At 58.3% G+C, this 10966-nt stretch overlaps 3 protein-coding genes across 3 annotated transcripts; all 3 read right to left on the reverse strand.

Moving 5' to 3' along the window:
- Positions 1–12: 12 nt before the first annotated feature.
- Positions 13–2972, reverse strand: LOC106896295 (mucin-17-like). The gene is made up of 8 exons (XM_014956130.1): positions 2670–2972; positions 2474–2581; positions 1673–1788; positions 1362–1420; positions 1103–1239; positions 880–945; positions 621–783; positions 13–178 (listed from the first exon to the last, which is right to left on the reverse strand). Exons 1-8 carry the CDS (start codon positions 2953–2955, stop codon positions 13–15), a joined length of 1101 nt encoding a protein of 366 aa, XP_014811616.1. The 5' UTR covers positions 2956–2972.
- Positions 2973–3363: 391 nt separating this feature from the next.
- LOC106896296 (integumentary mucin C.1-like) lies at positions 3364–3836 on the reverse strand (the record flags this gene model as incomplete). Its single annotated transcript, XM_014956131.1, has 2 exons — positions 3638–3836; positions 3364–3529 (listed from the first exon to the last, which is right to left on the reverse strand). Coding segments are annotated over exons 1-2 (312 nt in total), but the record flags the coding sequence as incomplete, so codon positions are not given.
- A 973-nt stretch (positions 3837–4809) lies between these two features.
- On the reverse strand, positions 4810–7965 carry LOC106896298 (mucin-2-like; the record flags this gene model as incomplete). Its single annotated transcript, XM_014956132.1, has 9 exons — positions 4810–4923; positions 5043–5068; positions 5232–5490; positions 5848–5985; positions 6079–6156; positions 6214–7308; positions 7504–7557; positions 7735–7800; positions 7849–7965. Coding segments are annotated over 9 exons (1947 nt in total), but the record flags the coding sequence as incomplete, so codon positions are not given.
- Between the last annotated feature and the right edge of the window lie 3001 nt (positions 7966–10966).

Consider the following 10966-nt stretch of genomic DNA (forward strand, 5'->3'; position numbering starts at 1 on the left):
ACGTCTCCCCCATCACCTGTAGGACAATTGGGTGCTACGGGCCCGGAAGAGGAGGACGGCCAGGATGGCCACCATCACGGCCAGGATGGCCACCGCCGAGCCCAGCCCCACAGCCAACTTGCTGACTCGGCTCTCGCAGCGATTGCCTTGGTACCAGTACATGTGGGGCTCGGGGCAGCTGTGGGGAGAAGATGGTGGTGAGGTGGGGTGAAGACAAAAAGGGAGCCCCCCAAAGAGCCACCCCCCAACCCATTTCCTGCAAATTCAAACCTTGTTTGGAGCAAGATCCTGCTCCAACCCTGGGTTTTGGACCCGTTTCCATGGATACGGGAGCTTGGAAGTGGCCATGGAGGTCCACCAGAAGGGTTGGACACTTGTGGAGCAACACCTTGCTCCAACCCTGTAGGGTTTTGGCCTGTTTCCATGGAGACAGGGGCTTGGAACTGGGCACCAGGAGGGTTGAAAGCCTGTGGAGCAAAACCCTGCTCCTACCCTGTGGGGTTTTGGACCCATTTCCATGGAGAGATGGGCTTGGAGGTGGCCATGGAGGTCCACCAGAAGGGTTGGGTGCACCTGGGGTGGGTTTTGGAGGTAGGTGAGGGTCTTTCTGGAGCTCTTACAAGCACTGTGGACCGCTCCTGGTGAGCTGGCACCGCCCGTTGTTGCAGTTGATGGTGCTGGCGGTGTCCGGGGTGCAGTTGGAGATGCAGAAGAAACCGTAACTCGTCAGGTTGGGAAAAAAATAGTCCTCAAGGCCCTTGGGCACGTTTTCCCGGCAGTAGCCTGGAGAAGGCACGAGAGGTCAGTTGAGGGGAGGAGGTGGTGGCCACCCCAAACCTGGTCCGGTCCCCCTTCTATGGGGCAGCCCCACTCACTCACCCTCTTGGTTGAAGTTGAGGGAGTTGTCCCTCACCGTGATGTCGGAGGAGTTGAAGCACATCTCGTCTGCAAGAGAGGTGTCATGGGGGATGTGCCCCCCTCAATCCACTCCCAGGGGTGGCCCCTTGGGATGTCCCAGATGTCCCCCCCTTCCTCCCATGAGTCACCCAACTCCTCCAGTCCCTCCTCCTCCCCATCCCCTCCTGGGGAGGTTCATAGGTACCATCCGTGCAGTTCTCCATTGTCACCACCCGAATCTCTGCCATCAAGTCCTTGGTGATGTTGTTGAGCTTCTCCTGGGCTTGGGCGGTCATTATCAGGGAGAAGATGACCACGTGATCGACCACCACGCTGCCAGGCCTGATGGGAAAAGCCACCAACCCCGTTGAAATTACCCTTTTTTTCCACCAAGGGATCACCCCACTATCCCAGTTGGGGCACCCCAAAACCTTCTCCCTGTTGACCAGGAGCCCGTCACTCACGTCACATTCTGGACCTGGATGCCTTGGTAGCCATCAACATTCCTGTAGACCAGGTTCATCTGGAAGAGAAAAGGTCTCCAGGGGGGATGTCAGGGTCTCCATTCCTTTCCCTTTCTCCTGGATCTCCCTCATTTTAGGTGTCCCCCCAACCAAACACATCCCAGTGTTCCCAGTGCAGAGACCCCACAACCACCACCACAACTCGCAGTACCCATGGGGATGCGTTTGGATGCACCCCCAGGCCCATCATGATCCCACCTCACCCCACCCCACCCCAGGTAGGGTCAACCCCTTCCCAGTGTCCCCTTCACCTGCTCCGTGAAGTTCTTGACGAACTCCAAGTAGGCAGAGGAGCTGTGGTTTTGGAGGTCCTCAGTGAAGTCCCGGTTGGTCACTCGCAGCACCACCTGCACCGTCCCGTTGGTCTCTTTTGGGGAAGGGGGAGAGGCAAGTCAAGATCAAGATGCAGAGAAGACAGGAAGGAGGAGGACAACCCCTTCCTGCCAGGAGGAGCCCTGACATCTCCATTTAAGACCCACGGCCCAAGAGGTTGCTGCCCAGGACCCAAGAGAAGTTTCCTCCAACCATTGCAAACAGCCAGGACCTTATCTAGGCATCATCAGAGCACCTGCTTCACCTGGACTTCACCTGCTAGGCATCAAATACTTGAGCTCCTCAGGGCACTAACGAGCCTTAATTGCCCTCACCCACCTTACCTGGACACTTGGGACCTCCACCCTCTGCTCATTGGCCCAGGATCTCTGTTAAAGCTCCACCCAGCACAACCAGAGCTCATTTGAGTCCCTTTGAGAGTGGGTGAGCAACCTGTGGACCCATCTCTGGTCCTAGCTCTTGGCTGTAGCTTGGATCTATGTAATTGTCCCATCCCATGGGTGGATTCTGGCCCTACCTCCTCCAGGGTGGTCAGTACACATTGTGATCATCACCTCTGCCCGTGTTTTTTGAGCACTATGGGACTGTGCCATGGTCAGGGAGACCATTTTTTGTGATGTGGTGGCTCTTCTTAACCCTTTCCACCCTGGAGAAGCACCCTTTGGTGGCTCCTTCCCCAGCAGATTTTGGTCTGAACCCCCAAAAGAAGGATTTCTTACCAGCTTTCGTCTCAATGGTGTTACTGATGTCCTCGCACGTGTCACCCGTGAAACCGAGGGGACACTCGCAGTGACCGTCCACCCAAATCCCTCCATTGGCGCAGAAGCCTGGAAAGAATAAACCCAGGGAGTGATGAGGAAGGAAGGACAAGACATGGGGCCATTGTGGTGGAGAAAAAGGTAGGGTGGCTTGTACCTGGAGTGGTGGTGGTGGAATGGAGAGTAGAGGTGGTGATGATGGTGCTCATGGTGGTGGTGGGAAGGGAACTTGAGGTGGGCTTGGTGGAGGAAGAATTCTGGCCAGGAGAAGTGATTGTGATGGTGGTGGTGGAAGGTGAAGAGGTGCTGGTGGGACGTGAAAGAGGGGTGGATATTGTGGGTGAAGAGCTGAGGATGGTAGAACCGTTAGTGTTGATGGAGGTGGTCAAAGTGGTGGGGGAGGTTGTGGCACCAGTGGTGCCTTTGGAGATGCTGGTGATCATGCTGGCTGTAGAGATGGTGGTGGTTGTGGAGGACTCAGAGGTGCTGGTGGTAATGGTGGTTGTGGAGGACTCAGAGATGCTGGGGGTCAAGGTGGTTGTGGAGGACTCAGAGATGCTGGGGGTCAAGGTGGTTGTGGATGTGCTGGTAGGTTTGGAGGACTCAGAGGTCCCGCTGGTCATGGTGGTTGTGGAGGTGCCAGGGGGTGTGGAGGACTCAGAAGTGCTGGTGGTCATGGTGCTTGTAGAGGTGCCAGTGGGTTTGGAGGACACAGAGGTGCCGGTGGATGTGGAGGACTGAGAGGTGTTAGTGGTCATGGTGGTTGTGGAGGCTTCGGTGGGGGTGGACAACTCAGAGGTGCCGGTGGGTGTGGAAGACATAGAGGTGCTGGTGGGTGTGGAGTAGTCAGAGGTGCTGGTGGTCATGGTGGTTGTAGAGGTGCCGGTGGGTGTGGAGGACTCAGAGGTGCCGGTGAGTGTGGAGGAATAAGAGCTGCTGGTCGTGATGGTGGTTGTGGAGGTGCCAGTAGGTGTGGAGGACACAGAGGTGCCGGTGGGTGTGGAGGACTCAGAGGTGGTGGTGGTCATGGTGGTTGTGGAGGTACCGGTGGGTGTGGAGGACCCAGAGGTGCCGGTGGGTGTGGAAGACTCAGAGGTGCTGGTGGTCATGGGGGTTGTAGAGGTGCCGGTGGGTGTGGAAGACTCAGAGGTGCTGGTGGTCATGGTGGTTGTAGAGGTGCCGGTGGGTGTTGAGGACCCAGATGTGCTGGTGGTGATGGTGGCAGTGGAGGTTTCGGTGGGTGTGGAGAACTCAGAGCTGCTGGTGGTCATTGTGGTTGTGGAGGTGTCAGTAAGTATAGAGGACTAAGAGGTGCTGTTGGGTGTGGAGGGCTCAGAGATGCTGGTGAGTGTGGAGGAATCAGAGCTGCTGGTCGTGATGGCAGTTATGGAGGTGCCAGTAAGTGTGGAGGACTCAGAGGTGCTGGTGGGCATGGTGGTTGTGGAGGTCCCAGTGGGTGTGGAGGGCTCGGAGGTGCTGGTGGGCATGGTGGTTGTGGAGGTCCCAGTGGGTGTGGAGGGCTCGGAGGTGCTGGTGGGCATGGTGGTTGTGGAGGTCCCAGTGGGTGTGGAGGGCTCGGAGGTGCTGGTGGGCATGGTGGTTGTGGAGGTCCCAGTGGGTGTGGAGGGCTCGGAGGTGCTGGTGGGCATGGTGGTTGTGGAGGTCCCAGTGGGTGTGGAGGGCTCGGAGGTGCTGGTGGGCATGGTGGTTGTGGAGGTCCCAGTGGGTGTGGAGGGCTCGGAGGTGCTGGTGGGCATGGTGGTTGTGGAGGTCCCAGTGGGTGTGGAGGGCTCGGAGGTGCTGGTGGGCATGGTGGTTGTGGAGGTCCCAGTGGGTGTGGAGGGCTCGGAGGTGCTGGTGGGCATGGTGGTTGTGGAGGTCCCAGTGGGTGTGGAGGGCTCGGAGGTGCTGGTGGGCATGGTGGTTGTGGAGGTCCCAGTGGGTGTGGAGGGCTCGGAGGTGCTGGTGGGCATGGTGGTTGTGGAGGTCCCAGTGGGTGTGGAGGGCTCGGAGGTGCTGGTGGGCATGGTGGTTGTGGAGGTCCCAGTGGGTGTGGAGGGCTCGGAGGTGCTGGTGGGCATGGTGGTTGTGGAGGTCCCAGTGGGTGTGGAGGGCTCGGAGGTGCTGGTGGGCATGGTGGTTGTGGAGGTTTCAGTGGGTGTGGAGGACTCAGAGGTGCTGGTGGGTGTGGAGGACTCAGAGGTGCTGGTGGGTGTGGAGGGCTCAGAGATGCTGGTGAGTGTGGAGGAATCAGAGCTGCTGGTCGTGATGGCAGTTATGGAGGTGCCAGTAAGTGTGGAGGACTCAGAGGTGCTGGTGGTCATGGTGGTTGTGGAGGTCCTGGTGGGTGTGGAGGGCTCGGAGGTGCTGGTGGTCATGGTGGTTGTGGAGATTTCAGTGGGTGTGGAGGACTCAGAGGTGCCGGTGGGTGTGGAGGACTCAGAGGTGCTGGTGGTGATGGTGGTTGTGGAGGTTTCGGTGGGTGTGGATGACTCAGAGGTGCTGGTGGTCATGGTGGTTGTGGAGGTGCCCGTGGGTGTGGAGGACTCAGAGGTTCTGGTGGTCATGGTGGTGGTAGAGGTTTCAGTGGTTGTAGAGGACCCCAAGGTGCCAGTGGTTGTGGAGGACTCAGAGATGCTGGTGGGGATGGTGGTTGTGGAGGTGCTGGTGGGTGTGGAAGACTCAGAGGTGCTGGTGGGTGTGGAGAACTCAGACGTGCTGGTGGTCATGATGGTTGTGGAGGTCCTGGTGGGTGTAGAGAATTCAGAGGTGCTGGTGGTCATGGTGGTTGTGGAGGTGCCAGTAGGTTTGGAGGCCTCAAAGTTGCCGGAGGGTGTGGAGGACTCAGAGGTACTGGTGGTCATGGTGCTTGTGGAAGTTTCGGTGGGTTTGGAGGACTCGGATGTGCTGGTGGTCATGGTGGTGGTAGAGGTTTCAGTGGGTGTGGAGGACCCCAAGGTGCTGGTGGTTGTGGAGGACTCAGAGGTGCTGGTGGGGATGGTGGTTGTGGAGGTGCTGGTGGGTGTGGAGGACTCAGAGGTGCTGGTGGTCATGGTGGTTGTGGAGGTGCTGGTGGGTGTGGAGGACTCAGAGGTGCTGGTGGTCATGGTGGTTGTGGAGGTGCTGGTGGGTGTGGAGGACTCAGAGGTGCTGGTGGTCATGGTGGTTGTGGAGGTGCTGGTGGGTGTGGAGGACTCAGAGGTGCTGGTGGTCATGGTGGTTGTGGAGGTGCTGGTGGGTGTGGAGGACTCAGAGGTGCTGGTGGTCATGGTGGTTGTGGAGGTGCTGGTGGGTGTGGAGGACTCAGAGGTGCTGGTGGTCATGGTGGTTGTGGAGGTGCTGGTGGGTGTGGAGGACTCAGAGGTGCTGGTGGTCATGGTGGTTGTGGAGGTGCTGGTGGGTGTGGAGGACTCAGAGGTGCTGGTGGTCATGGTGGTTGTGGAGGTGCTGGTGGGTGTGGAGGACTCAGAGGTGCTGGTGGTCATGGTGGTTGTGGAGGTGCTGGTGGGTGTGGAGGACTCAGAGGTGCTGGTGGTCATGGTGGTTGTGGAGGTGCTGGTGGGTGTGGAGGACTCAGAGGTGCTGGTGGTCATGGTGGTTGTGGAGGTGCTGGTGGGTGTGGAGGACTCAGAGGTGCTGGTGGTCATGGTGGTTGTGGAGGTGCTGGTGGGTGTGGAGGACTCAGAGGTGCTGGTGGTCATGGTGGTTGTGGAGGTGCTGGTGGGTGTGGAGGACTCAGAGGTGCTGGTGGTCATGGTGGTTGTGGAGGTGCTGGTGGGTGTGGAGGACTCAGAGGTGCTGGTGGTCATGGTGGTTGTGGAGGTGCTGGTGGGTGTGGAGGACTCAGAGGTGCTGGTGGTCATGGTGGTTGTGGAGGTGCTGGTGGGTGTGGAGGACTCAGAGGTGCTGGTGGTCATGGTGGTTGTGGAGGTGCTGGTGGGTGTGGAGGACTCAGAGGTGCTGGTGGTCATGGTGGTTGTGGAGGTGCTGGTGGGTGTGGAGGACTCAGAGGTGCTGGTGGTCATGGTGGTTGTGGAGGTGCTGGTGGGTGTGGAGGACTCAGAGGTGCTGGTGGTCATGGTGGTTGTGGAGGTGCTGGTGGGTGTGGAGGACTCAGAGGTGCTGGTGGTCATGGTGGTTGTGGAGGTGCTGGTGGGTGTGGAGGACTCAGAGGTGCTGGTGGTCATGGTGGTTGTGGAGGTGCTGGTGGGTGTGGAGGACTCAGAGGTGCTGGTGGTCATGGTGGTTGTGGAGGTGCTGGTGGGTGTGGAGGACTCAGAGGTGCTGGTGGTCATGGTGGTTGTGGAGGTGCTGGTGGGTGTGGAGGACTCAGAGGTGCTGGTGGTCATGGTGGTTGTGGAGGTGCTGGTGGGTGTGGAGGACTCAGAGGTGCTGGTGGTCATGGTGGTTGTGGAGGTGCTGGTGGGTGTGGAGGACTCAGAGGTGCTGGTGGTCATGGTGGTTGTGGAGGTGCTGGTGGGTGTGGAGGACTCAGAGGTGCTGGTGGTCATGGTGGTTGTGGAGGTGCTGGTGGGTGTGGAGGACTCAGAGGTGCTGGTGGTCATGGTGGTTGTGGAGGTGCTGGTGGGTGTGGAGGACTCAGAGGTGCTGGTGGTCATGGTGGTTGTGGAGGTGCTGGTGGGTGTGGAGGACTCAGAGGTGCTGGTGGTCATGGTGGTTGTGGAGGTGCTGGTGGGTGTGGAGGACTCAGAGGTGCTGGTGGTCATGGTGGTTGTGGAGGTGCTGGTGGGTGTGGAGGACTCAGAGGTGCTGGTGGTCATGGTGGTTGTGGAGGTGCTGGTGGGTGTGGAGGACTCAGAGGTGCTGGTGGTCATGGTGGTTGTGGAGGTGCTGGTGGGTGTGGAGGACTCAGAGGTGCTGGTGGTCATGGTGGTTGTGGAGGTGCTGGTGGGTGTGGAGGACTCAGAGGTGCTGGTGGTCATGGTGGTTGTGGAGGTGCTGGTGGGTGTGGAGGACTCAGAGGTGCTGGTGGTCATGGTGGTTGTGGAGGTGCTGGTGGGTGTGGAGGACTCAGAGGTGCTGGTGGTCATGGTGGTTGTGGAGGTGCTGGTGGGTGTGGAGGACTCAGAGGTGCTGGTGGTCATGGTGGTTGTGGAGGTGCTGGTGGGTGTGGAGGACTCAGAGGTGCTGGTGGTCATGGTGGTTGTGGAGGTGCTGGTGGGTGTGGAGGACTCAGAGGTGCTGGTGGTCATGGTGGTTGTGGAGGTGCTGGTGGGTGTGGAGGACTCAGAGGTGCTGGTGGTCATGGTGGTTGTGGAGGTGCTGGTGGGTGTGGAGGACTCAGAGGTGCTGGTGGTCATGGTGGTTGTGGAGGTGCTGGTGGGTGTGGAGGACTCAGAGGTGCTGGTGGTCATGGTGGTTGTGGAGGTGCTGGTGGGTGTGGAGGACTCAGAGGTGCTGGTGGTCATGGTGGTTGTGGAGGTGCTGGTGGGTGTGGAGGACTCAGAGGTGCTGGTGGTCATGGTGGTTGTGGAGGTGCTGGTGGGTGTGGAGGACTCAGAGGTGCTGGTGGTCATGGTGGTTGTGGAGGTGCTGGTGGGTGTGGAGGACTCAGAGGTGCTGGTGGTCATGGTGGTTGTGGAGGTGCTGGTGGGTGTGGAGGACTCAGAGGTGCTGGTGGTCATGGTGGTTGTGGAGGTGCTGGTGGGTGTGGAGGACTCAGAGGTGCTGGTGGTCATGGTGGTTGTGGAGGTGCTGGTGGGTGTGGAGGACTCAGAGGTGCTGGTGGTCATGGTGGTTGTGGAGGTGCTGGTGGGTGTGGAGGACTCAGAGGTGCTGGTGGTCATGGTGGTTGTGGAGGTGCTGGTGGGTGTGGAGGACTCAGAGGTGCTGGTGGTCATGGTGGTTGTGGAGGTGCTGGTGGGTGTGGAGGACTCAGAGGTGCTGGGGGTCATGGTGGTTGTGGAGGTGCTGGTGGGAGTGGAGGACTCAGAGGTGCTGGTGGGAGTGGAGGACTCAGAGGTGCTGGTGGGAGTGGAGGACTCAGAGGTGCTGGTGGGAGTGGAAGACTCAGAGGTGCTGGTGGGAGTGGAAGACTCAGAGGTGCTGGTGGGAGTGGAAGACTCAGAGGTGCTGGTGGGTGTGGAAGACTCAGAGGTGCTGGTGGGTGTGGAAGACTCAGAGGTGCTGGTGGGTGTGGAAGACTCAGAGGTCCTGCTGGTCATGGTGGTTGTGGTGGGGCTGGTGGGTGTGGAGGACTCAGAGGTGCTGGTGGTCATGGTGGTTGTGGAGGTGGTGGTGGGTGTTGAAGACTCAGAGGTGGTGGTGGGTGTGGAGGACTCAGAGGTGCTGGTGGTCATGGTGGTTGTGGAGGTGCTGGTGGGTGTGGAAGACTCAGAGGTGCTGGTGGGTGTGGAGGACTCAGAGGTTCTGGTGGTGATGGTGGTTGTGGAGGTGCTGGTGGGTGTGGAGGACTCAGAGGTGCTCGTTGGGTTGGTCGCCATTGAGTTGCTGGTGGCTGTGGAAGTTCCAGAGGTGCTGGTGGCCATAACAGAAGTCATAGTGGAGCTGGTGGTGGGAGTGGGGGTGCTGGTGGTCCTGGATGTGCTGGTGGGTGTGGAGGGGGTCCTGGACATGGTGGTGGGCATGGGGGTGGGCGTGGAGGTGGTTGTAGGTGTGGGGGTGAGTCTGGAGGTGGTGGTGGGTGTGCGGGTTGTGGATATGGGTGTGGGTATGTACGTGGTGGTGGGTGTGGGCAAGGAGGTTGTGGTCAGGGTTGTGGAGGTGGTGGTGGGCATGGGGGTGGGGGTTTTGGGGGTAGTTGTGGGCGTGAGTGTGGGGGTGGAGATGGGGAATATCTTAAATTTGCCCAGCACCTGAGGGTTGTGTGTGATGGGGAGGGATTCTCTGATGGCAACAGTTCAGAAGCTGTCCCCTGGCACGGCAGGAGCTTGTCGGTGGTAAAATTGCTTCTGTCTTTTAAAGTGGTGTTTAAGGCAAACGCTGGAAGTGCACGGGAGAGCCCCGCTGCTGGGGGTGTAGGTAAGTGTGAATTTGAACATTTCAGTCAGTCACATCGTTTGCCTCCTTCACCTCTTCACGCGGGTGTGTGGTGTGTGCTCTCTCACTGCTCACCAGTGGTGGGTTCCTGCACAGGGAATATTTAGAGATGACATCAAAGCAGTGCCCAGCAAGCGGAGGTTGGAGCCAGTCTGTTCTCTGCAGAGCTGGGGTGTGGGAGGAGTGAACGGTCACCGTGGTTTGTTCAGCCTCTCTAGGGACCAGGAGGTGGAGATTGACCTTCCCAGATATCCCCTGTGAGTTCTGAGCCTGGCTGTTCAGCAGAGCCCCACGCTGCTGGGAACCGCGCACGGGAGGCGTGAGGGTGCTGGGGGGCAGGACAGAGGTGCTTCGTGCTTTGTCACACCGAGGGACACTTCAGCAGTTAGGCTGCTCTCTGCTTTGCAGTGTATTTTATTTTCGCAGTAACTGCTGGCTGTCAAGGCAGATGTATAAACAGAAACTTTTTTCTTTGTAATCTGTCTCTTCTTCCTGCGTGATTCATTAATTGATGCATCAGCAAATTGATGCATTTCCCCTCGTCTTGAGGCGGATGTGTTAATTCCCCCCTAATTGTGCTTTTATTTTCTTGGTGTGGCTAAAGGGGTTTTGAACCTCCTTGGGGCTCTGATTTCTGCAGCTCTGGCCTTACACACGGTGGGGATTTGTGCCTTTTGAGGTGAGCCCTGCTGTGGCAGCACCAGCTCATCCCCCGGAGCGAAGCTGCTGGGACCCTCGTTAGGGACTGGCCGGGACTGGGTGGTCACCAGTGGCTGTTGACCAGAGCCTTCTGACTGGATAAAACCAGATAAGTAAATGAATTGTAACAGCATTGATCTTTGCCTCCTGCAGAATTAATTGCGGGAGGAATGAGACAGAAATGTGATCTCATCAACTGGAAGCCATTTAACGGGCTGCGATGGGAAGAGGAGAGGGGTCCTCTCCACAGGTCTGGTGTAGTTTGGCTGATGGGCTTAACGGGAAAAGGGCTTAATTATTTCTTTAACTTATGTATTTTCTAGTACCTAAATGGTCCATCAGCTTCCTTCCCTTGAGGCATCATGGAAATTGATCTCAGCCAGCTTGGAAGAGCAGATTTTTGGAGGTCCTTTGTGGAAAGGAGATGCTTCTGTGTGCCGTTAGGTGGTAAAAGAGCAGGAGGGCTCCGAGACAAACCAGACAGAAGTGACCTCAAGTGACTTCCAGAAGAAGAAGTAGTTCTTGTGCCACTCTCATCCTGTTGGAGAGGAGGTGACAGACGGGAGCGAGGTGACTGTGGACAGTCATGATTTGGTGTGGGCTCTTTCTTTCCAACCCAACTGTTACGGAGCACGGAGTGATGGCTGCAGCTTAATTCCCCCAACGCCCCAAACCGGGCCCTTTTATTCCTCCCCCCACCCCAAAACCAAATACCAGTAACTGCCCCGTCTGCTA

The sequence above is a fragment of the Calidris pugnax genome, unplaced genomic scaffold, assembly GCF_001431845.1.
Source record: "Calidris pugnax isolate Ruff unplaced genomic scaffold, ASM143184v1 scaffold322, whole genome shotgun sequence".
NCBI classification, from domain to species: Eukaryota; Metazoa; Chordata; class Aves; order Charadriiformes; family Scolopacidae; genus Calidris; species Calidris pugnax.

What these genes read in the sequence shown, in the direction of transcription:
- LOC106896295 (XM_014956130.1), bottom strand. Translation starts at nt 2,955, where the DNA reads ATGATCACCAGCATCTCCAAAGGCACCACTGGTGCCACAACCTCCCCC. An exon ending in AATGGAGAACTGCACGGATG is followed by an intron (nt 946 to 1,102) that starts GTACCTATGAAC and finishes CCTCTCTTGCAG; the next exon opens with ACGAGATGTGCTTCAACTCC. An exon ending in AGGAGCGGTCCACAGTGCTT is followed by an intron (nt 179 to 620) that starts GTAAGAGCTCCA and finishes TTCTCCCCACAG; the next exon opens with CTGCCCCGAGCCCCACATGT.